This window comes from Populus trichocarpa, chromosome 10 (assembly GCF_000002775.5).
Source record: "Populus trichocarpa isolate Nisqually-1 chromosome 10, P.trichocarpa_v4.1, whole genome shotgun sequence".
Classification (NCBI taxonomy): Eukaryota; Viridiplantae; Streptophyta; class Magnoliopsida; order Malpighiales; family Salicaceae; genus Populus; species Populus trichocarpa.
The window spans coordinates 9,829,822-9,855,963 of NC_037294.2; the positions used below are offsets into that span (position 1 = coordinate 9,829,822).

Sequence of the window (26,142 nt, forward strand, 5' to 3'; positions counted from 1 at the left end):
TCAATTTTTTGATGGACCCCATAGTATAAAATACAGTTTGATGTATTATCAAATATCTAACTGTATTTTTTACATGGCAAACACAAAAGTTAAAACTGAACAAACGCAATAGACAACTTAGACTTATTTTCAAATGATAAATGCATTCCACTTCATGTCATATACAGGGAAAAATAATGCAAGTAGCCTGCTTTTTCGTTTTTCTAAAGCATATTCCCATGTCTTGAAGTATGTCTTGAAGTAAAGCCCCATATGATAAGAAGGTTTATACTTGTTAAATCTGGATATACATGGCTGGCCTCTTTCACCTACTTTTGTCCACCGTCCACGCCATACTGTTACGGAAAAGAAATACACCCAGCCTCTGAACAATATAAGCAAAAATCATCTATCTAGAAGTTTATATGGTCGTTAATTTTAGAGCCCGTAGAATTAGTCGAGGTGTGCGCAAGCTGGCCCGAACATCCAATATATATATATATAAAAAAGCAAAAATCAAAAGGTTATATGTTCTGCTGCACTGCTTATATAAAATAGAATATTTAGTAATTATGAAGTTGTTAATTTAAAAATTAAAAAGTGACCCCATGCTTATAATACAAATAGAGACACTACAACAAACGATAAAAACATATCATATGGTCATCCCTACGAGGCCAGACACTATGTAATGCGGACAATGAATTTGTTAACGATTAATAATTAATATTCATGTCATCTACCAAAAATCTTCAATTCGATTAATTGTTTAAAAAGAAAGTTACTTATGGGAGAATATTGAAGATTGAGTTTTCATTAGGTAATACTCTAAATGGCACGGGTTTTTTTTAATGTGCAAGGCTTCATTGTTTATTCTCTTATGTGTTGGTGTGAATGGACTCCGTAAAATTTTGTGTTTTTTCAATATGGTTTTCAATTTTTTTTTTGATGATTTAATCATAATTGAAGATGAATTCATTCTAATTTTTTATGAAAAAATGGGATTCAAAAAAAAGGGATCAAAATGAAAAAAACATCAAACATGGGTGACATGCTATAAGTTTCGTAAAATATGCACTTTGGTCCTTGAATTTTAAAAATCATGCAAGTTATACAATTTCAGCACCTCAATATTTTTCCAATTCAATTTTGGTACAAAAGTTTATTTTTGTTATTTTAGTATTTAGTTGAGAGGAGAGAGATAGGTTGCCGGATTCCGGCGGTAGAAAGAGAAAAGTATCATTTACACTTATTTAAACCACCAAAACGGATGATATTTGTGTTAAATGATTTCATTTGATGATGAGAGTTTCATATAAGGTTATTTTTTACCTCTTAAAGTTTATGAAAAAACATATCTAAACATGGTTGATTTCGATTTTTGAAGCTGTTTTTTAGGTTTTTTGATGTCATATATAGGTTTATTATGGTTTCTACGGTGTTTTATATATTTTTAGGTCAAAATGAGTTGAAAAATAGATTTTTGGATAAAAAAACACAAGTCTCGATTTTTTAACCACCACAGTGCTAAGAATTTGGGCAAATCAAATAAAAAAATTAAGGACCAATCACACTGAGCCTGACAAAATAGACCTAGTGGGCTAACCTGGCTTGTCATACCCAACAACGCCTGCTTTTTGCTTTTTTTCTAATTCTTTTTTTAAATTTATAATTTTGTTTTTTTCTCTAAATTTTTTTAATTTATATTTAAATTAGTGCTCATTCTCTATTTCATTTTATTTTGAAGAGTCTCTTTTAAATGACAATTATTTTCTTACCTATGCATTTAGATTTGAAAAGTTAGTTTTCTGATTCATCTATATATATATATATATATATTTTTTTTATCTTTTGAAGGGATGAACTTTATTTTTGAAAAAAAAATATTTTCAGATGATATTTTTAACATGCGCAGCCTTACATGATGTTTTTTCCCCTTTAATTTATTTGATCAATTTAATTTGTGTCTCTATTTTCATTATCATATGTTTAAATAAAAAAATTATTTTAATAAAAAAATTTAACAAATACAATTAGGTAATGTCTTGTCTTTCGAGATTAAATATCTTGATTTACATATGTTTCTTAATTTTTCAAGTTTTATTTTTAGGTACTATTAATGACTTTTTATTTATTTATTCATATATATAATTCTTGATTTATTTGATTACATGTATGCATAATAAAATATTTTATTATATTTTTAAACTATATAAATACATTAAAAAACATATATATATATATAATTGTTTTTATAAAATATAAATATATCTAACCCAAGAGCACGGGTTATATAAAAGTCTAACGTGTATGGCAATATTGCGCAACGGCATGCGTTGGGCTCGCTAACCCATAGTACGGGGAAAGAGGTAGAGTCCGATAAAGCAAATAAAGCCTTCATCATTTTTTATTGCTACAGAGTTTTCACTTTTTTATATCCCATTTAAAAAAATATTTATATTTATATTTTATTTATTATTTATGGGATAAAAAAATTAATAATAACCAGGTAAAGTAAAGGAATCTCTACACGTGGATTTGATTTCTTAATATTTATATTTTATTTATTATTTATGGGATAAAAAATTTAAATATTTATAAATTATTTAATGAGATTCGAGTATCCATTATCTATTATGATTTATTAATCAATACAAAAATTAAAAAAATATTCTATAAATATATGTATATAATATAAATATATATACTTTGGATTAAATTCGAATAGATTTCAAGTAAGCTATGATAATATTTATATACTATTCATTATATATCAAATAAAAAAATACTGATGAATTTGAATCTATCATGTTCAGGTTCGGATCATTCACGTGAACGAGTCCCTTCAGCTATTAAAATAAACTCTTCACTTTAAATTTGATAAGACTTGCTAAATTGATAAAGTGTGAAAGAATTGTCAACGATAATTAAAGTACTAAATTATTAAGCCAAGATATCTATTAAAAAACAAAATACATATGAGTACATAAATATTTAACACCCACTTTTCTTTTGAAATTGTAAGATTTTATTTTTATTTATTTTAGAAATTATTTTTTTCTCGTCAAGAATAAATATTTTTATAAAAAAAAGCACATCATACAAATATCAGTTTATTTATATAAAATATAAAAAATAAAGATTACAATAATCTCTTTAAAATATTATATAAATATAAGAAAATTTTAAAAAATAACTACTATTTAAAAAAGTTTAACAAAAAAAGAGAGAGGATATTAATTTAAATTGAAATGTTTAATTAATGTAAACAAAAAAATACATGTAAAAAGGAGGGTATTAATTAAAAACTTTGCAAAGAAAAAAAAGAAGAAAGAAGAAGTCAGGTGTTGTTTGGCTTGATCTACTACTTTAAGTCTAGGTATGCTTAAGCCTGTAAACCTAGAGTCACGTGCATAAATATAAATATATATATATATTTTTCTCTGTAATAAGGCAGATGAATCATTGTCTGGTGAAATAGATGACGCGTTGTATGCTGGTTAGCACCTTGGATGGCCAAAAAAACTTCTAGAAAGTCAGGTTTTTCTATTTTTGGGTAAAAAAACCTATTTCAACTAATTTTCACATGAAAATACCTAATAAACACCATAGAGCCTCAATAAATCATTTATTCATTTGATTTTTTTTAATAAAAATATATTTGTTATTTAAATTTTAAATTTTTTATTTGACTTAATTTTTAAATTTAACTTAATGCTTGTCATGTTTGTTCCTTTTTTTATGTTTTTTATTTGATACATAAGGAGTCCCACCCGCATAAGTTTTGTGTAATTAAATAAAAAATAATTCAAGAAATAAAAGTTATTAAGTTTAGTGGAATGCATGACCCGGATCATCGGTTTAACATATTGACCCGGATTCACTTAGATATTTTTTTAACCTGTTTTTTTTTTAATTTTATTCTTTAACATTTTGTTCCTTTGGGATTGAACATAATTATTTATTTTGATTTATTTTTTATATGGTTGTTACGGTCTCATAACCTAGTCACGAGTTTTGTTGTTTAACCTGGGTTGACCCAAATTAATTTAATATATTATTGTTTCAATATTTTTTTAAAATAATATATCACCATCTTAGTATTGAAAGAGAAGTTGTCTAATATACATCAAATTTTGTATTTATAATTAAATATTTTACCTTTAGAAAAACATAGAATCAATGCCTAGATTCTTTTTTTCGATCGGAAAAAAATACTCCAACCCAAGTTATATGACAAGACAATGTATTAGAAAGTGTTTGAGAATATGGTAGTTATTGTTTTTCAAAGTATTTTTTGTTTAGAAATGTATTAAAATAATATTTTTTAACATTTTAAATTTATTTTTTAAAATTTTATCTTTTAATATTGGATTGCTTTGGGATTGAACATTATTATTTATTTCGATTTGTTTTTTATAGGGTTGTTATGGTTTCATAACTCAGTCACGAGTTTTGTTGTTTAACCCGGGTTAACCCAAATCAATTCAATATATTATCATCCCAATACTTTTTTAAAAAAAATAGTATATCATCGTTTTAGTATTGAAAATTTTTTTGTCTAATATGTATTAAATTTTCTATTCATAATTAAATAATTTTCCTTTAAGAAAACATGGTAACAATGCCTAAAATCTTTTTTTTCCATAAAAAAAATACTCCAAGCCGTGTTGCGCGGCAGGAAAATGGATTAGAGAGTGTGATAATTGTTGTTTTTTAAAGTATTTTTGTTCAGAAATACATTAAAATAATATTTTATTATTATTTTTTTTAAAATATTTTTGATATAGCATATTAAAAACAATTTAAAAATATTAAAAAAAATACAAACATTATAAATTAGGGCAGTAGGCAACCAGGAACCGTCAATAAGCCCTGGAACCAAAATTAGATATTTTGAGATTTTTAACCTAAAGTAAAACAATAAAATATTAGAATTAATCTATGTAGGGCGGCCAGTTGTGGAATAAAGAGTTGTAGATTCTAAATTTGAATCATTTCATTCACAGATTCATCGTGAATCCGTAGCTATCAAACCATAAAAGGCTCATCGAGCACTGTTTGTTGTAAATGATTTTCAACTTTTTTTAAAAAAAAAATTGATTTTTTTAAAATTGATTTTTTAATATTTTTAATTATTTTGATGTGTTAATATTAAAAATAAATTTTAAAAATGATGTTTTTCCATGAAAAGAAATATTTTAAAAAGTAATCACCACTACATTCTTAAACACCCTTTAATACATGTATTGCGTGTTAGTTGAAGAAACTTGTAGATAATTCTAGATCGGCCATGGAGGCAAAGAAAAAAATATTAGAACTTGTTTTTTTTTATGTTTTAAAAATATATTTTTTTAAAAATTGATTTTTATTTTATTTTTTTGTGCTTCAAATTATTATTATTATTATTTTTAGATCGTTTTGATGTACTGATGTCAAAAATATTTTTTTTTTAAATTTTGACACCGATGGAAGTTACAGGTACTGCCAGAGCATGATGATTTCCTTCATACGCTGACACATGCATACCACGCGCCAACCACTTTTCCTTTGCTCGCTCACTTCTCCCTGATATATTTTTTTTAAATTTGGTTCCTCGAGCTTTAATTATTTTAGATCAATAAAATTTGAATTTTATTTTGCAAAACCAAGCATTAATCGCTCTTTATAATTTTTCCTTGACACCACGGGATTCCCATATCTAGGCAACTCAAGGGATTCCCATATCTAGGCAACTCAAGAAAATTATTAAATCCAAATTTAACATGGAAGGATTAAATTAAAAAATAAAATGAGTAACAACAAAAAAGGTTGAACCTTTCCCTTGCATATGAAATTCAATCTCTAATACTTGCAAGAGAAAGGGGTTAAATATTTATTTATTATTTCTCTGATGCTCGCAAGAAAATGGCATTAAATATTTATGTATTATTCAAATTCATTCAGCTTTAATTGTTTTAAATTAATAATATTTTGTTTAATTTTACCAAATCAAGCGCTTTTCTTGACACTTTGAGATCCCATAACTTAGGTGGTAAGAACAAACCACTAAGCACAATCCCAAATAAATGTAACTTTAAAAAAAAAAATTGAAGGAATATGTATGGAATGTTATTACAATCTATAATGTTTTCTCTTTTGGTGAACAATAAAATCACACATCAATTTTTTTTTTGTAATTTGAATTTGATCCCTGTAGAGTTAATTTCTACCCAAAAATTATGAATCAAAATTTAGATTAATTTCCATTATATTATATATTAAAACATTCATGACAGAAGAGCGCATGGAAAACAAGAAGATGGAAGTCCTCCTCTGTATAATGACTGAAATGAAAAATATAATTAATTAATTAATTAAAGCGAAACAAAAATAAAATATGGTATGAACAATCATTCGATCGAAGGAAAACTGTTTTTTTTTTTTTTTTTGGTAAGTGAAATTAAATGAAATGCATGAATGTCCTGATTTTGGTTTTGGCATGGGTATATTTCCCCCTCTTCAAGTTCTACAATTTCAAAGTCAAATCCAGCGTCTCCACATGTGATTTACTCCTATGGTGACCATTGCTTTCTTGGAATCTGGCTTTGGAGGAGAAGGGTCTCTCCAATTGTTGAAGAAACGGCTTGGTGAAGTCAATATCGCGAGGTTCATCGATCACTTTGGGCTGTGCTGGAAAGGTTAAAGGTACATGTTGTGACCCAACACTCGTGTACTTGTTGTTCCTAGGCACCCATGAAAGTTGTGCTCGTGGAGTAAATGGCTTGGCGCCTGAAACAAGATTTTGTGGGGTCCTCCTGTCACTGAAGACAGGGTTTCTCTCTGTCAAAGAAGGAAAACCATAGCGATTTCGGCCGAGTGGCCCAGTTTGTGGCCGACGAGTAGGAGTCGAAAGGCTAAAACTGAATGGGCTGGCAAAAGGTTCTGTATGGGAGGAGGAAAAGAGGTTGAGGCCATTCTGTCTTCTCGAGGCAGTTTGTTCCTCGACCGTGTGAGATTCGATATGGTCTATGAGAGCTTGTGTGCTCGAAAACACATGATCACATATTCGACAAGCGATCTGGGAAGGAGGTAATGGCCTTTTAGACCCATGTCCATGCCTCAAGCTCCACCCAAATCCAGCCATACAATCGAATATTATGACAGTAAACAGAGGCTGTACGCCGTGAAGAAACTTGCAAGGAGAAAGAAAGAAAATCCAAGTACATCTTGGATCATAGGGTTGCATACACTTACTTATATGTGGGCAATTTGGTTACTTTGGTTTGGTAATGCAAGGAGCAGGCATGGAATTAAATTTGCTAGCGCTGTCCTGTCTCTGCAAAAGGAATACAGCATAGATTCGAGTAATTTAATGCTATTTAAATTCTCCTGTCATGATAAAATACAGAGGAGGGGGGCTATTTAAGGGAACGGAATTATGAAAGCAGGAATGGTTTCAGAGGGACGATTTCACAACTCTATTGAAGAAATCTACGCGCAAAGGCTACAAATGGAATTAAAATCGAGAGAATTAAGGAAAAATTATAAATTAATATAATTACATTTATTGAGAATATTCTGTAAAAAACAAAAGGGAATCGTCCGGTCATAATATGGAAAGGCACAACAATTTATGTTACTGACGATTACCAAGATTTTATGAAGTTTCCATTTCTTTTCAGATTGTTATCATATCTTTTCTTTTCTTTTCTTTTTTGGTAAAGATAGAAGAAGAATACCGTGTGCTAAATTTTTAATTTTTTTTTATTTAAAATTAATTTTTTTTATATTTTTAACTCTTTGTTAATATTAAAAATAATTGTTAAAACATAAAAAATATATTTTAAAATAAAAAATATTTTAAAAAACAACCACTAACTAGGGGTGAGAAAAAAACTGAAAAACCAATTAAACCGAGTTAAACCGGAAAAAAACCGAAAAAACCGAACCATAAAAAAAATCGATTATAATTTTTAAAAACTGACTGGTTCGGTTTCGGTTTTATAAGCATGAAATCAAAAAAACTGAACTCAACCCAACCGGAAAAAAACCGAGTCAAACCGAAAAAACCAAGTCAAATCGATTTGAACCGGTTCTTTTTCCAAAATAACCGAACCGAAACCGGTTGGTTTGAACCGGTTTCAGTTCGGTTTTGGTTTTTTTTTCAAAATTTAAAAACTGATTTTGTTATTTTTTTTTATAAAAACCAAACCGAATCGAAAATGATCATCCCTACCGGCGACATACTTTCGGTCATCCTCAAAACCACACTGGCTATTTCTTTCCCTGTCCATGACAATTAATGCCTAGAATCTACTCTTCCTATTTCCTTCCAATAATGAAATCAAACCACTAATTTTATTATCAATAAGAATTTATAACACAAGGAAGAATTCAGGGATTCTTTTTTCCGAATTAGGACTTTAGGAATTGCTGGCTCTTCAGGAACAGATACAAAGTTCTTAATTAAGAATAAAACTATATACATTCTCAAGATAATAATAATAATAATAATAAAATATGTATATTAAAAGAATAGACATAACATTTAACGCAGTAAATTTAGGATGGCATCATTTAATTGCTCATTCATACAGTCGCCACATTGTGATTATTTTTCTTAACCATTTATTCACAGCAGATAATGTTTGCTAATATCATTGATTGCATTAATTAGCACGCAAAAGCAATTTAGTAGCCATAGTTAATTAAATTTTGTAAGATTAATTTGATGCCAGTTTTGGCAAGGTTCTCAAGGATCAAGCACGTCAATAACTCCTTATCCTGCCTGCCTCCGTCTTCCAAGTTAGAACCATTGCATGAGTACGTACCTGGGTACTAATGCAAAATACAATATACTATATTTTCTATTACAACATAGTCAATACTTCATGCTATCAATGATGTTTCAACCTCCGAAAGAATCTGACTTCTCTAGGCCTTCGAACCAAAGCTTTTAAAACCGGTTAAAGCCCGGTTTAAGAGTTTTGATCAAATCATCAAATCAATTCTAATTTTTTATTTTTATAAATCAAAACATATTAAAACTACCGTACTTACTTCATGCAACAGATTCAAAAATATCAGGCTAGAAGCTTCACTTATAATCCAACATTTTCTCTTTTATGATAAATCTATTATATGGTTGTTTGTTTTTCTTTTTTTGTAGTTTCATTCTAAATAGAAATAAATTCAATTTTATCGTGGATTTCTTTCCAGGCAGGCAAGGTGATAGATTGCCCTAACACATTCATTGTTGAATTGACCTCTTCTTGTTGGCGCACCATAAATTTTTTAGATGCTTTTAAAATACTTTTAATTTTTAAAAAATATTTTTTAATGCGTAAATAATTTTAATATGTTAATGCTAAAAATAAAAATATAAAAAAATCATTTTAATATTTTCAAAAGAAATGCGGTCACAACCTTAAACAATCGCATTAAAATTAATATAAATGATTTTAAGAATATAGAAACAATATATAAAAGTTATAATAAGAATCAGACCACCATGATCAATCAATATGTGTTCTAATTTAAATGGATGAAGTAGAGAGTGATTAATACCAACCATCCAGGAGGATGGCCAAAGTTCATCTCTAGTCTATTAGGTAAGGTTTTCTTCTTTTGCATAGAAAAACAAGTATTTATTAGAGCTACAAGCATCTCAAATATATAAACAATTCCTACCGCGAAATCATTCTTCTCTTTTATGAATGAGCTCGCTTGCCTTTGAATGGCAAACCCCCCGGAGAGAGATACAAGATGAGTGCCCGTCTTCCAAGGAGAGGATTCACTGATCTTTTGCATGTAAGGGAACCTGATAGTGGGTATGAATATACAGAGCAACTGGCACAACCATTGCAGTCCCGACCCTGATAGAAATACACAAGGGAATTCTGACTCCTTACACAAGCAAATCTTCGTGCCAGACAGATGTAGAGCTTATTTCCTCTTTCCTCTTCCAATAGACAGGAGTTCAAAGCTCCTGAGTGTATCATCACGACCACCTCTTGTGGCTAGAGCACGAGTAAAGGAAGATGATTTTGACTCAAGCCCAGGTTGAATCCTCTGGGTTGTTGACAGGCGACCACTGCTCGAGGCCAGCCGGCTTGACCGATTCTCACTAGGCTCACCAGAAGAGCTTGGCCGGCTGCTTGAAATTACAGCCCTCTTTGAAGTGCTGCCATTTCGAGAAGATGACCGGGGCCTTTCTGAATCAGGATGCTGTAAAAGGGAGGGGATATATAAAAAACGGCAGGCAGTTGAGAAGTTAAAATTTAGGAAAAAAGGTCAAGCAACTCAACAAAGTTAAAAGATACATAATTTCTCTTAATTTCTCTTGCACTACTCACCACATCCTTTGATGATGGCACATCATCTGAGGACCTGTGCCTGGACCGATCTCTGTGCATAGCATGTCCAGTGCTATTCTTTCGAGCAAATGCTTCAACTGCACCAGAGAATCTGTCCCGGATTTCCTGGCCTACTAGACAGAAATAAAATTGTGTCAAGTCAAACATTAGAAACTAGCTTAGGAATCTTCTCTTTTTTTTGACAGAGGTGAGGGGGTTAACAAAATAGCACCAAGAGTAATGCCCCACTACATATTAAAGCCATGCAAGGGAAAACCAACCAGAGCAGGAAATTAATTACCCATTAACACTTCAGATAAATAGCCTAGACATTCATCTGCATTTCAATTGCACAAAAAGAACAAAAAAGAAAATTTGTTTTCAAAATTCTTAACGAAAAATCACAACAGACCTGAAGGCCATTCTACTCTTTCTGCGGATGGTCCTGGGTTTACAGCTGGTTTTCCACTTAGCTGTTAAAAGAAGAAAAGGAATCAAGAATATAAGAAAGACATTAAAAAATATTTTTCTAAATAAATGAGCCACAACAAATTAAGGGATACTAACTCGTGATCTAGAACTGGAGCCAATCTGCGGGTACTTCAATATAGTCCAGTCAAATACATAATCAAACTGATAGCCTGCAGCAGTTTAGAAACCTAGATTAGGTTCTAAAATTTGGCAGAACTCCAAACTAACAATTGAATTTAGAATTCCAGCAACATATTTAAAATCATAGATAACAAGTGAACAATAATTAAAAGCATCAAATATTCAGGAGCATGAGTAAACCTTCTCGAATAAACAAGTCACGGAATAGTCTCTTCAGGTATGAATAATCTGGTTTGTCTTCGAATCGCAGTGAACGGCAATAATGAAAGTAAGATGTAAATTCTGAAGGATAGTTTTTGCAAAGGACCTGCAAAGTAACCATTAATACTTCATATCCTGCAAGCATGATGACCATTTAATACTTAGATGAAGACAAGCTATTATTTACATATTTCTTCCGTTGTGATCATAGACAGTATACTACATCATAAAAAACCAGTGCTTGGAGCAAGCAGCTTGCAAAAGTGAATGACGGTACCTCTATGGGAGTAAGCATCTTCTTTTCACTGATCCTGTCATATTTCTGTTTTTTAGTGCCAGCTTTCAAGCCCTGCCATGGAAGGCTGAAACAAGGAAATCACCAAAGAAAAAGGATCAAACATATATTAAGATTTAAAATAGGAGCATAAAGCAAGTCAATTAAGTTCTTCACCTTCCCCTCAAAAAATACATAAGCACGTAACCAAGAGATTCCAGATCATCTCTTCTGCTTTGCTCTGCAAGAATGGCATAATAATAAGATCATCAAGCATAAAGCACGGTATGTTCTAGCAACATCCAACAGCCATCTTATAGCTATAATCAGTTCACTCACCAACTCCAAGATGGGTATTAACACTAGCATAGCGAGCCGTGCCTGTGAGATTCTTGTTTTCCCTGTAACAAAATATATATTCATGACAGATAATGGAAAGGGGATAGAAAAGTGGAGGAGAAAATGTCATTATCATGCGCATGTACATGCAGAAAAGAGGTCTAACAAAATGGACATTAACATGTGCAGATAAAAACAATGATACATGGAGATATTGAATGCTCCCAGGCAAATGGGTTTGAAGGCATAAAAAATCACAAGCAAGAAAAGGTTGCCAGAGCCCACTCTACAAAAGCAAGCATCTTTGGCACTAGCTTTTTTAAAGAACAAGATACCAAGCAGAAGATTTCCTGAATAGCAGCTTCATAGCGTAAATAATAGAACCCATCTGAATATGCATGGACAACTAAGCTGTTTACCAGCAATAATAATGCTAGATTCAACTCACAACACCCTTTTTTTCTGCACATATTTTTTTTCACCAAAATTTTCAAGCTTCCATTCACAGGTAATCTCTTTGTGATAAAAAGTAACTGGAATTTTATGATCATAATTTTCAATCACAGCAACTGATCAGACAAAGTATGCATAAATGGATTAGAAACACAGTAAACTATTCATGTATGATCCTACTCTAAAGACGCGTTGAGCATTCAAAGTCTCTGTTCCAAGACCTCCATTTTCTTCTAAGAAGAAAAACGACAAAATGCTATCTCTTTCCTGACTTTTTTTTTTGAAATAGATTAAAACATGGCTTGGTCCCGGCCAGTAAAGGAATGAATCCTCACAAATAATTATGAATCTTCATAAATGAATCCTAGATAAGCATGTCCTTTGTAGTCCTGAATACCACATCATAACAAAACCACGGGTATGCACATTAAAACATAAAATACTCCATGTTTGCTGCACCAGGCCATAAGTGAACATTTGAACAAAAAGCATGAGCTTGGAGGGAGAGTAACCTTGCATAATCAAACCAGTGGTTAAAAAATGGTAATGATACAGGATGAAAGAACATAAGAAATACAACACTTCACCTATATGGTATATGCTTGTGTGTTTGCAGATCCCTATACTTTTTTCCAAGGCCATAGTCAATGATGTAGATCTGTGTTGCAGAGGGGAATGTAGCAAGGAAATGATCAGCAAAAAACTATCAGGGCATCCAAAGATATAATCTAAGTAACAAACCAGGCTATATATGCATAACAGATATAAGAACTAGGTTTTCACACAGCTAGGACATTCAATAGCACAGTGCAAGATTGGATACTGCTTTAGTGAGTCAACCTTATGTGAGCTTTGTAAATTGACAAGTGCCACTCAAATAGCAAAGGCCTCATTTCTCTCCAAGGTTCTCTATGCTTTACCCAACAAATTTCAAATTAAAACCTCAAAATTACAAAAAAGTTTTCCCAGTTGAATATTCACACTGTTCCCTCAATTCTGAATTAGTAAGTTTACACATCACTTTATCTAAAAATTCTATTTAAATTGATAATAATAAAAAGAGGAAAAGAACATACCTGATTTGCTTTGCGCCCTAAACCCATCAAAAAGTTGTCAGGCTTGATGTCACGGTGAAGAAAACCCCTTGAGTGCATGTATTCAACTCTATTTATCTACATTATAGAGTGATGAAAGAACGCTGAGTATACCAGCTAATAGAATGGACATCTTTCTTAACAAACAGTATGTTGTTCAATGAGGCAGGCCTTTCTTGAAAATGGGCATACTTACTAATTGATCTGCAAGCATCAGCACCGTTTTCAAAGATAACTTTCGATTGCAATAATTAAACAAGTCTTCGAGGCTTGGTCCAAGAAGGTCAATAACCATGACATTGTATTCACCCTCAACTCCAAACCATTTGAGATGAGGAATACCAGCTTCAAAAGGAAAAAAAGGAAAGAAAATAAATCAGTTGACTTTGGCTCAAGAGAAAAATAAACATATCAGCTAACAACAGAAGAAAAGAAAGAAGAAACTTACTTCCTCCTTGAAGTAGCATGTATAGTTTTGATTCATAATGAAGCTGAGGGTGCTTGGTTTTCACAGATTCCTGGGGAAATCATAAGAATATGCATCAGCTACAAAATCAAAAGTGCAAATTGCACTATATTATAACATAAAAAAAATGTAAACATGAATCTAAATGATTACATGGATTTAAATGAACAGAAAAGGCCAGATTTTCATATTAAACATCCAGTCAAAAAAATTCCTGGGTAGGCTCAACACCACGGCATGCTTTTTCCCTCAATAAGTACAGCATGCAAAGTCCAAAGCTCAAGAACACACCAACTGCAAACTCAAAACTCTTTCCAGTATCTTTTGCTCACCATAACAGTACATAATCAAATGAAAAGAAACATTCTTCTATTCTTCTGATCATTACACATTAAACCTCCAATGAGCAGATTCCAACACCTAAAATACAATATTTGATGTTTCCGAACAGTTCAAATAAACCTCAGTCTGAAGCTAGTCAGAGCAGGGTAAAAGGAATCACCAACAATAACAGAAAACTTAACAATTTTTTATTCATGGATCCTTGGGGTTTTAAAAACATAGGATAGAGCAACATTCAGCATGCTGCTGAGAGAGTCATTCAGTAACATAAACATAACAAAATAATTGAGGAAAACATTAACCTGCTATTATGACACCAAGAGAAGCCCCCGCTTGAATAATCAAATTCATAAACTCTCTTAATTAAATAACTATCTAAAATTATCAAAACTAAAAGAACATCTAGGAAAAGAGAAGGAAAAGCTAACTCCCTATCATGAACTATAAATGACCGCTTCTAACAGATGGAATCAAACATAGTCATCAGTCATCCAGTATAACCAAAAATGAAAGTCTAACTATTATCCAGCAATACATGAATCAAGAAACAACAATCTATAAAACAAGATAGCATATAATTTCTAAGAAGGTAACACCTACCAACTTAACAGCCACTTCCTCTCCACTCTGTACATTAATACCTGCAAAGAAATAGAGATAAAAATAACAAAAATTAATAAAAATAACAAAAACCCAACTAAAGACGCAAAGAGGAAAGAGTGGTCAAAACACTTTGAATGCTACTGAATAAACCCTAAACTTGCATACCTAAATAAAGTTCACCAAAGGATCCACTACCGATCTTCCGGCCAAGCCTAAACTTGCCACCAATCACATGATCCATGATCTAAGAATCTCAGACACAAATTATAATCCACCAAACAAATAAGGAAAAAACAAAAAAAGACCGCCCTTTATTTTTTAGTTCACAATCAAAATTCACCAACCAAAGTGACCTAAAACTCTCCCCTTGTTGAAAAACAAAACGACTCCCGGATCACTAAATGACCACTCTCAATGATTCAATAAATCCCTCAAAACTGAAAAGAAAAGATTTTTTTTGCAATCCAATCTACTTAGTAACCAAGTAAAGTAAGATGTTACTTAAGAATCTAAGAAAAACCCATTAATCAGTGAAGGGTGTTCAGGGATTGGGAATCACGAAACTGCATTATCTCGATAAAGTGAACAGAAAAGACGAGAGACAAAAAGGAGGGGGTAATGGGTTTTTCAAAAGTTTACGAAAGATCAGCGGGCAAAAAAGAAAATTTATTTTTTCTTTGGAGAGAGAAAGAAGAATAATAAGAGTAAGGGGGGAAAGAGAGAGAATATGGAGTGACAACGATACGTGCGGCAAGAATTTGGGGAAGTTTAAGGTGTGGTTTAAGGACAAAGATTGAGTTTTCTCGGGAAAATTTTGAGATTCTGGGAAGAGAATAATACTCTACCCCCTATAAGAGAGGGAAGGGAAGGGAAGGGAAAAAGGTGATTGAGAAAAAAATGGATGATGATGTAAGAAGGGATGGAAAAGTTTATATGTATTTTGGTGTTGTACAGTTATTTAGTAGTGGTAATAATAATCCTTACTTTGCTTTGTTGTTGGGTAGTAACAAAAGATAATGGGGATATTTTTGTTTGGTTGCCAAGAAAGTAAAGGAAAGAACGAAGAGGTTGAGTTTATGAATTTTTTTTTAGTTATTTTTTGCTTTTAGATTCAACTACGAGACATTAAGGATATATTTGGAGTACGATTAAATTGATTTTATGAAAAGATTTGAGTTTTTTTATTTTAAATTAAATATTTTTATTCTTGAATTGATATATTAATATAAAAAATAAATTTTAAAAAATAAAAAAATATATTATTTTAATATATTTAAGGTAAAAATTATTTTTTATAAATTTTAATGAGTAAAATTAGATTTTTTCTTTCTTTGAAGGCCTACAAGAAACTAGGAAGGGAAAAAAAAGAATGGTATTCCTACCCCTTGCTTTCTTTACCAGCAAAATAACTGAGTGAAGGTTTTGGTAGGTCATTTTCCTTATCCCTTGTTCTCTCTCCTTCGTCTTCATCTTATTTTTCATTGGTCCTAGATCCTATCTACATTTGGATATGGTTCTTCACAAATGTAAATATCCATTTTATTTTTTTAATATATATTTGTTTTCATTAGTCAAATTAACTAATATATAATTTTATGGTTGTTTATTTTAAAATTATATTCGTTAAAAAAATCCGTTGTACAAAATATTATTCTTTAAGGCAGGACTTCATTCTCCCAATGAAATTATATTATGTTATAATATAGATGTTTGGTAATTCATTATTGTGTTTTTGAGCAATTATATATTTTTATATTAAAAAATAGTAAACCATGGTAAACTTTTTTTAATTTTGTCAGAAGCACACGTATTTTTTTTTTTGTTAAAGTGGCATTTTGTTAGTATTTTTTTTCTTATCTGGGTATCCTCGTGCTCTTTTGAAGGGTGAGACTAGTTTCGTTCGAGATTTGTGGCTGCCCCTCCTAATAAGTGTGCTACTTAGAGATCGAACTTGTATTCTCGTCCTTGCAGAGATATAGCAGTACCTTAACTGCTAGATAAATATTTTATTGGTATTTATTTTACTTTGAAAACACAGCAAGTAACACTTGAAAAAAAAAGGTTTTTTTTTTTTACATTAAAACATAGTATCATGCTTTAAAAAAAATATACAATTGTATGTATCATAAAATCCATTATTTATTTCACAAAAATATATTAAAAAAAAAACATAACAAATAATTACCAAATAATATATGTACTAGCATTAAAGCAATATAATGCAGTGTGATTTTAAAAAATGATTTTTACTTACATAAATATTTAAATAAATATTTCATGTTTTTTTATATCTTAATGCATTAAAATTATGAAAAAAATAAAAAAAATTGATTTAATAATTTTTTAAATCATGCATTTATCTCTAAGCTAAATACACAAGACAAGATGATGATATCAATCAGATAACAGTGAGGATGTGTTTGAAAATATGATAATGGTTGCGGTTTAAAGTATTTTTTTCTTGTAAATATATTAAAATAATATTTTTTATTTTTTAAAATTATTTTTTATATTAATATATTAAAACAATAAAAAAAAATTCAATTCTTAAAAAATTCAATTTCAACGTCCCCAAACACCTCAATTCCTCACGGCTGCTGTAATAGCAACAGAGTTGTGGAATCCAATGATGACAAGGACTAGGCAGGAGCTCCTTTGCCTGCCAGCCTGCCCTGCTTTTTTTCTTAAAAATAAAAATAAAAAAAAAATCAGAACAGCCAAGATATAAGAAACGTGCAATCCATTTCCGAGTCCTCACGATAAAAAAGAAATGAGAATGATGAGGTTCTCCAATAACGTCTTCTCATGAATAGAGAGTAAACGACGAGGCATGTATGTTTTTGAGTTTTAAAAAAAAATTAAAAAAAATTTAAATTTTTTTATTTTTATTTTTGTTATTTCAAATTAATATGTTTTATTTTGTATTTTTAAATTATTTAAAAATAATTTAAAAAAAACAAAAAAAAACATTATTTTAATATATTTATTAATAAAAAATATTTTAAAAAATAACAAATACCGTATTCTCAAGCAATCTCGAAGCTTCTAGATAATCCAAAGGCTTCTCCGCCACTGGCTGCCTTTCAAATTCTCCAATAGTTGGATATTTTAGATTGAGTTTGTTTTTGTGGTATAATTGTATTTTTTTAAAAATAATATATTTTTAAATAAAGAATATCTTTCACCGAAATCTTTAAACATGATATGCAGGTATAAAACGTGGTCCAGAAATGAACCCCTTTTTGCCTTGCTTTCTACGCACCAACTCAGTCCAGCAATCCCTTCCAAAATGGGCAGGTCAGCTACTTTTTATCATTCTTAGCTTTACTGCAGATTTCAGGCTAGAATATAGTTCTGGAATCCTTTCGTATTTCCTTCCATCGTGTTCATTAAATGGCAATGATTTAATATTAATTAGAAATTAATTATAGGTTTGAAACATTACCGATCAAAGAACATAAGAGATCCAAATCCTTTAATACAGTCATTGAAAGCGTAGGTTTTTATATTTTCAATTTAATTCTTAAATTATAATTAGTTATATATTATTTTTTGCAATTTACTCCTTATTTTTTTTTCTTGATTTTTTTGTTAAAATTTTATTGGTTTTAAATATCATCATTCAATTAAAGTTCATGTTGTTTTATTTTTTTTAATTTAGATCTTACTTTTTTTATTTCTTTTTCATTTTGTTAAAGTTTTTTTTTTCTTTTCAATTTAACCTTTAAATTTAAATTTTTTTGATGCCATATATTTTATATTTTATTTTTATTTTCATCCTTATTTTTTTAATTATAATTTTCTGTGTGGTTGATTTTTTTCCCGGTTTCATCATTCGGTGTCTAATTTGTTTGGTATTAGGTTTTGTGATTTTTTCATTTGTCGTGCTTCCAATCTAATGACACGAGTCATAAGTTTTAAGGGTTAATACAATCAAATATTTTTATCCTCATTTTCTTTTATGATTTTATCATTCTACATTATTTTTTTATATAAAAAAAATAATTTTGCGGTTATCTTCAATTTCTTTTCTATTGATTTGTCTCGGTCTCATGATTTAGGCCATGTTTTTACATGCCTTTTTTGGATAGAGATTTTTTTAAAAAAATTGTTTGTTTTGTATTGTATTTAATTTTTGAAGATTTTTTAAATTTTATACAAGTAAGCTTTATTTTATAAAAAAAATAGTTTTTTTGAAATAGTTTTTTTAATATATATGGTTTTGCATGATATTTTTTTTGTTTTTTTATTCATTTAATTTCATATGTGTTTTTATTTCTATTATCTTGTATTAATTTTAATAATTAAATTTAGTAAACACAAAGAGATAGATATCTCATTTTACAAAATTAAATATTTTGATATACATTCATATCTTAATTTGTCATGTTTTTCTTTTGGTTATTGTTAATGATTTTTTTTATTTATATAAATTATTATTAATTTATTTAATTAAATACATGAATAAACTTACTTTGAATTTTTTATATAAAATACATATTAAAATAATTTATATGCTTTTTTTACAAAAAATTATGACCCGTTATTAAACGTAATTGAAGCAAGTAGTGCAAAATAGAAGGGGAATGGGATTGTGGTGCTTGTGAGCACATAGCCATATAATTATCACAATAGAGCATTTCTTCGGCACTTTTCATACCCCCTCTCGACAATGTTTATAAAAAATCACGTAATGTATAGAATGCTTTCCTCCTTTTCTTTTCTCAACGTCTAATGTGAAGGATGGTTAGTGGTTATCCTGCCACAGTCTCCACCCTTTTCTTTCCTTTACAGGTTTTTTTTTTTTAACTTCTGGGTAAAAGCTAATATTTGAGAATGGCCTAGGGTTTTGCATCATCCTCACCAGTCACCAGAAATTTTAAGAATGGCCTTTTGAAACAGCCAATACAAGCTCCCCAATGCAGAATAGCATTATATACTTGAAACAAGTTCCGTAATAAAACCCAGCAAACTCAACAACAACAAAAAATCAACTAGACGATCAAGACCCTAATGGAAGTGCTTGCATCACAAAATCAGCATTCAAAATCATTCTTGCAAATGAAACTGAGATGTTCAAACGATGGGATTTACACATTATAAAAGGCCATGTCATTTTCAGAGGGGACATGGCAACAGACATCTCTTCTATCATTTTTGCCTCAGCAATCACCAGGATCAATCAAAAACAACAACAATGGTGTTCTGAGAAAAATTGGCCCAAGCAACAAACATGTTGAAAACCAACTAGACGTTGAAAAAGGGAAGCTTATCATATATTAAAAGAAATCACAAATTCAACCACTCACTCCAATCTCAAACCATCCTTAAAAACAAAAGATAATATTTTTACATGTCCACGATCACAGTTGATAATCACTGTCATAAAAAGGCCACTATTCCTTCAGTAACAGACAAGCATGAGCATATCAATCAGCTAGCCACCGCTGACACTAGTTGAGCTGAACAAGTCTCAATCATCTTCTCTTTCTGGGGGTAGACCACAAGGCAGAAGCATTTTCTGCACCACGTTAAAAAGAATTATTAGGTGACATCACTTAGACATGCAATTAAGCATGGAGGAGAAAATCACAAAACTTTGTGGCAATATCTTCATACAATCAAGATTCTAATATACAAGACAAACACATTATCAGTCACCGAGCCATTTTCCAGTGATTGCCAAGATTAACACAAGAAGGAAATTATAGTTCAGAAACCTTTCCAACAGCAATTGAATTAACAATAAACTTTTCAATCTCATACTCCTCCAACTTATAGAATGGCAGGTGAAGCTTATATCTAACAAAATCTTCCAAAATTCCCCTGCATTTACGAAGTGCTCATTCAAATTGTCACAGCTTTGGTTACACACTTTTAACTGTAGATCTTAAGGATCATCATGCATGAATAACTGGGATATAAAAAACTAATCTGGGACCAAGTAAAATAAAACTATTAAAAGGGTTGCCTGAGATCATCGAAGCTAAAGTAAAGTTGAGGCATACACAAAAACTAATCTTCAAACACTGTATTCAATAACTGGATGGTTACTATCATGTAAAAGTCATATAGCCCACCCAAAAAACTAGGATAAGGTTTCGCAAGTTGAGTTATTGCAGCAGAATATTGAAAGAAAACCCCTAAAGAATGCGTTCCTGATAAGAGCACCTGATTCTCACAAACATATGGGTTCCCCGCTGCAGGAGTATTGGCATGTTCCCATGCAATGCCATGGATATAATGCTCATAGGGAAGCCATAGTAGCACCACCAAGGCATCAACTACTTCACAAAACTTTTCATCCCTTCGGTTCCATTAAAAAAACATATCTTTTTCTTAAAAACCCATTCACCAGAACACTCTTGCTAGTGCAGCGATCAATTTCTATCGAAAAGAAAAGGGTTCCATTAAAAAAAATCTTTTTCTTAAAAACCCATTAACCAGAACACTCTTGCTAGTGCAATCAATTTTTATCACAAAGAAAACGAAAGAAAAACTAAACTACATTTAAACGAACATGAAGATTATCCCTAATATCAACTTCCTTTGTCAAACACCGAATTAAAAAAAAAAAAACAACAACCATCGAACTCTAATCCATCCTCCATTATTTAGTACAAAATAAGTAATGGCAAGTTAGAAAACAGAAATTAAAAAAGTGGATCAATGAGCAGAAGAACATATAAAGAATAGGAAGGAGGAGGTTATAAGAAGAACCTGCATAAAATTGTAGCGTTCCCTTCCAATAGACTCATTCTCAGCTAAAGCAAAGTAAGCAAGCATAGGGTAGTGACCCATATATGATGCATAGCTGTCACGTTGAATATTCACTGCCCATTCGCTGCGTTTATTTACAAATCATAATCAATACACACACACACCAACAAATTATATATATTGAAGTGATTAATAAAGAAAAAAAGAAAGAAAAATCTCACAATCTGTTTAAATCAGCGTGGCCAGTCCCAACATATTTGGCCTGGAGATGCTCCAGCTGTGAATTGATGTTAAATCTATCGCTGGCCTGCATAGCAATAATAAATCCAACCGGAAGTGGCAATTAGGGTTTTGAGAAAACAGGACATGTGATGGAGGGTAAACGAAGGAAAGAGAAATGAAGAAAGATTGACTTTACCTGCATCTTGGATTAAGCAACCACAATATCCGCTAACAGGGAGCAGACTAGATGCTATTTAGTGCGACGGAGGAGAGAACTGGTAGAAACAAGCCCTTTAGTTGGCTAGTAGTTGGCTCCCTGCTTTCTCTTTGGTTACAGTTTTACTTTTACCATCTGCTATAATTTCTTTTCTACGAATATTCTGACGACGAAATAATTTTTTGTTATTTATTTGGACGACAGTTATAAAACCTTGCATTCCTCTTGACCCGGAGTAAGTTCCGGTTCATGGATTGTTCTGGTTAATTTTAACTAACCTAGGCTATTTTTATTTAGGCCATGTTTATTTATTGAAAAGTAGTTTTTGAAAAATTATTTTTCAAACTTTTCTGTGTTTGTTTGCCATTAGAAAAGTTGGTCAACGGAAAACATTTTCCGGTCAACGGAAAACATTTTCCGGTCAACGGAAAATACTTTTCAGTTAAAGGAAAATTTAACTTGATTTCCAGGAAAGTGTTTTTCTTTTTTACTGTGTTTGTTTTTCAAAAAGTGGTTTCCGGGAAATCACTTTCCAAACTTTCCTGTGTTTGTTTGCCATTAGAAAAGTTGGTCAACAGAAAACACTTTCCAGTCAAAGGAAAATTTGGCTTGGTTTTCAAGAAACTGTTTTCCTGGAAAATTTGAGCGGAAAACACTTTCCGGAAGTTGTGAAAAATTTAGAAATGTCATTATTTGCTGATTAGATCAAATTTGATCCTCAAACTTTTGATTGCTATATATATTTTGTTTTGAATATTTATTTTTCAATTTCATCTCTTAAAATTTAATTTTTATATTAACTTTAGTTCTTATTTTTATAATTGCTATTTGTTTTTTTATTATCATTTTTTTATTGAAATTTTTTATCTATCAAATTTGGTCCTCATTCTTTTGATTGTTACTTATTTTATTTGAAATAATTTATGAAATGTTGATTATTATTATTTTAATTTCTTCATCTTTCATTTTTTTTAATTTTTTAGATTTGATCTCTATTATTTTGATTATTATTTATTTTATTTGAGATAATTTATGAAATTATATTTTTTTTCAATTTCATTCTCATTCAACTATTTAATTTGTAAGATTTGTTCCTCATTATTTAAATAAACTTGAGAAAAATAAAATATTAATAAGTTATTTTTCAGCTCATTTTCCATGACATAACCAAACACTGGAAAGTGTTTTCCAACTTATTTTCCATTACACTACCAAACATCAGAAAGTAATTCACTTTATCGAAATTCATTTCCCGGAATTCACTTTCCAAAAAGACACTACTTTCCAGCAAACAAACGAGATTAATCTAAAATTACATTATTTAAAAAAAAAAATATTTCACCATGTTTTAAAAAAGCAAAAAACCAAAGTTAAATTATGAAAACAAAAAAGAAAATAAGATAAAAAAATAATATCAACTCGTGTTAACCTATTAAATTTATGACCCGAGTCATTTGACTAGATGTAACAAATTTGAAAAATTCTCAAAGCCCAATATTTAATAAATCAAATGTTAAAGATGAAATTGAAAAAAAAAATCAAACATACAAAACAAAAAAAAGCAATTGTAAGCCAAAAAAATTCTTGAGTCCACCCGAGTCAACAAGTCAAACCTACAGGTCAGTTTATAAGATCAAAATAACTCGATATAAAAAAAACAAAGAAAATCATGAAACTCAATTTTTTAAAAAATCAATGTTGAATCAAGAGATGGAAAAAAAATAAGTTCCAAAAAAAACTTATGACAACCCTTGTCCGGAGCCATTTAATCAGAAACACTGAATATACAAAAACCATGTAGGATAGATCTTAGCAAATAAAATATTTAAGGATAATTTTTTAAAAAATAAATAAATAAATCACACAAATGGACCTAAAAGAAAAAAACAATAATTAAAAGCAAAAAAAAAACTGCGAGCCCATCCGAGTTAACCTGCCAAATACATAGGTTAGGTCATAAGATTAGATTAGCCCTGAACAAAGGAAAACAAAGAAAACCAAGAATCCTATTTTTTTTACATATAAAAAAACTCAACGTCGAGTAATGACATAGAAAAAAAAGAGTAAAAACAAAATGATGTGGACATGTGTTAGTTTATAAAACCCATGATCCGGGCCATTTGATCGAGAGTAATAAAGAAAAAATAACAATTAAAAGAACGATAAACAATCTTTTTTTTAAAAAAAGGATGGATAATTTTGGATTGAAGGGCTAAGTTAAAAAGAAAAATCAATTTCATATAAGAACTAAAAAATGAAACCACCACAAGAATGGAGATTAATTTTGTTTTTTTTTTAAAAGCAAATAGAAATTCTTGATCAAATGATGAAATTGAAAGTTTATAGAAGGGGTAAGAAAAAATATGAAGAACAAAAAAAGAACCAGAACCAAATTTGAAAAAAAAATTAGATTAAATGATGAAATTGAAAACAAATCAAAAATTTACAAGAGAGCTAAAGACAAGATTTACATATAAAAATAAAATAAGGATTGGTACTCAAATATCATCAACTAAAGAGACTACCCTCGAAATTTAAATGAAAAGCATGAATTTCGAGGGAGAAAAAAGGGAAGAAGGAGAGAAAATAAAAGGCTTTCGACATCAAACATGATGGTCTTTGCCTGTACGTGTCGCCTAAAAGGTGAAGGGATTGTCCATGTGTTGATGCATACAACACACATGTCAACAACTTATTTATTTAATAATATGTATATATATTAAAATACACAATTGTCATAACCAACTTGACAATTACAAAAAAGCCTTTGAGTAAAGATGAAATTGCCCCTAAGCATAAGCTATGAAAAACACAGAGCATGCAAGTCATTTTACTGCTCACACAAAATAAAAAAGACAACAACACCTTTGAAGGTAGGATTAAAAAAACTAAATATAAGGTTATAAGGATTATTTTATTGTGCATTATAAAAAAAAAGATGTTATTACCCCTTTAAATTTTGAAATGTCAAATGGACCCTTGTGAAATGACTCAATTACCCTTAATAGAATGTTTTTTTTAAAGGAAAAATAGGTATTCCATCCAAAGTTTGGATGAACCACTCATTCCCTCTGTTTTTTCACTTTGGTCCCTTGGCTTATAATCTCATCATTCCTTGATAAATTAACTCAAATTGGCCTACAATTTCACCCAACAAAGGATGAATCAGGAAAAAAAATGGGATGAAAAAATAAAATACCATAAACAGTGCATCCATAGTGTCTTATGAGTGCACGTACAATGTCATCTCCACGTTAGAAATGTCAAGTCTTTTAGTATCACCTACTAGATAAATAGCCCGCACTACGCTGAGGGCCAGATTAATTTTTTGTCAATGTAAAAGAAAATATTCATGTGATATCAACATTTTAAAATGAGTACGAAAAATCTAAGATTTTGGCAACTAAAAGAAGTCGCATATGTTGTCAGAATAATGACCCGAAAAGCAAACAAAAACAAAAAACCAAGAGTCGAGTATCTTATGTTTACTCCCACATAATTAATCTAATTTAATTAAATTGAAAAATATCCTTTTAAAAAAACTAAATTCAACAAAGGTAAAAAAAATAATCTGAGTTAGTCTTTGTTACTTTCAAAACCACAAAAAATCTCATAGAAGGCGAATGGACAAAAATAACAAAATATTGGTGGATGAAACCGAAAACAAAAGAATTAAAAAAAAAAGAAAAAAAAACAAGTAGGCCCAAGTGAACTTTGTAAATTCAGGTTAATCTTTCAAACTTATAATCCAGTAATTTGTATACTTGGGTTAAATTAAGAAGCTCAACACCTACCAAATTAAATGTTGGAGGATGAAATTAATAAATATTTAATTAAAAAACTACAATTCCTTTTAAAGAAGCTAAAATTAATAAAGACCTAAAAAAACTTGAGCTAGCCCTTGTTATTTTAAAGAAAAATAAATCTCATAGAAAAAAAATTAGAACAATATTGGAAGATAAAATTGTAAAAAAAAAGCTTAAAAAAAGGAGAGAGGACCAAGTAAGCTCAAGTGAACCTTGTAATACCAGTTAAACTCTCAAACCCGTAACCCGTTAAATTAAATATCAAAAGAAGAAATTAATTAATTTAAAAATAAATTTTTTTTAAAAAAGCTAAATTTAGCAAGGAGTAAAAAAACAAAAACCGAGGCAACTCAACAATTTTGTAAAAGAGATTTTGAGAGGACCAATTTTTCCAACCACGTCCTCTCTCGTGTGTTTCTTGTCTCATAGTCTCCCTCTAGCTTGACAACGTCCTAAAATATTCTGACATTTGTCAAG

At 30.2% G+C, this 26,142-nt stretch overlaps 2 protein-coding genes across 4 annotated transcripts; both read right to left on the reverse strand.

The window, feature by feature from the left end:
- Window positions 1-9,473: 9,473 nt before the first annotated feature.
- LOC7475395 (casein kinase 1-like protein 10) lies at window positions 9,474-15,654 on the reverse strand. 2 transcript variants are annotated; one of them, XM_002314444.4, is made up of 14 exons: window positions 14,866-15,654; window positions 14,698-14,738; window positions 13,738-13,807; window positions 13,486-13,634; window positions 13,272-13,367; window positions 12,783-12,853; window positions 11,743-11,804; window positions 11,581-11,644; window positions 11,407-11,491; window positions 11,109-11,235; window positions 10,884-10,957; window positions 10,729-10,789; window positions 10,317-10,450; window positions 9,474-10,188 (listed from the first exon to the last, which is right to left on the reverse strand). In XM_002314444.4, the coding sequence occupies exons 1-14, from the start codon at window positions 14,939-14,941 to the stop codon at window positions 9,907-9,909; spliced, it is 1,392 nt and encodes a 463-aa protein (XP_002314480.3). In that variant the 5' UTR covers window positions 14,942-15,654; the 3' UTR covers window positions 9,474-9,906. The 2 variants fall into 2 exon arrangements, with proteins under 2 accessions (XP_002314480.3, XP_006378329.2); XM_006378267.3 differs by having other exon boundaries at window positions 10,317-10,447; window positions 14,866-15,652.
- A 4,300-nt stretch (window positions 15,655-19,954) lies between these two features.
- On the reverse strand, window positions 19,955-22,007 carry LOC7475394 (uncharacterized protein At4g14342). 2 transcript variants are annotated; one of them, XM_002314443.4, is made up of 4 exons: window positions 21,839-22,007; window positions 21,642-21,727; window positions 21,421-21,544; window positions 19,955-20,221 (listed from the first exon to the last, which is right to left on the reverse strand). In XM_002314443.4, the coding sequence occupies exons 1-4, from the start codon at window positions 21,842-21,844 to the stop codon at window positions 20,174-20,176; spliced, it is 264 nt and encodes an 87-aa protein (XP_002314479.1). In that variant the 5' UTR covers window positions 21,845-22,007; the 3' UTR covers window positions 19,955-20,173. The 2 variants fall into 2 exon arrangements, with proteins under 2 accessions (XP_002314479.1, XP_024465596.1); XM_024609828.2 differs by lacking the exon at window positions 21,839-22,007 and having other exon boundaries at window positions 21,642-21,733.
- Between the last annotated feature and the right edge of the window lie 4,135 nt (window positions 22,008-26,142).

Coding starts and splice junctions, on each gene's coding strand:
- LOC7475395 (XM_002314444.4), bottom strand. CDS start 14,941: ATGGATCATGTGATTGGTGGCAAGTTTAGGCTTGGCCGGAAGATCGGT. Junction 13,368..13,485: donor TGATGCTTGCAGATCAATTA/GTAAGTATGCCC, acceptor TCTATAATGTAG/ATAAATAGAGTTGAATACAT. Junction 10,451..10,728: donor AAGAGTAGAATGGCCTTCAG/GTCTGTTGTGAT, acceptor ATTTCTGTCTAG/TAGGCCAGGAAATCCGGGAC.
- LOC7475394 (XM_002314443.4), bottom strand. Junction 21,545..21,641: donor CACGCTGATTTAAACAGATT/GTGAGATTTTTC, acceptor AAATAAACGCAG/CGAATGGGCAGTGAATATTC. Junction 20,222..21,420: donor AACGCTACAATTTTATGCAG/GTTCTTCTTATA, acceptor AACGTGGTGCAG/AAAATGCTTCTGCCTTGTGG.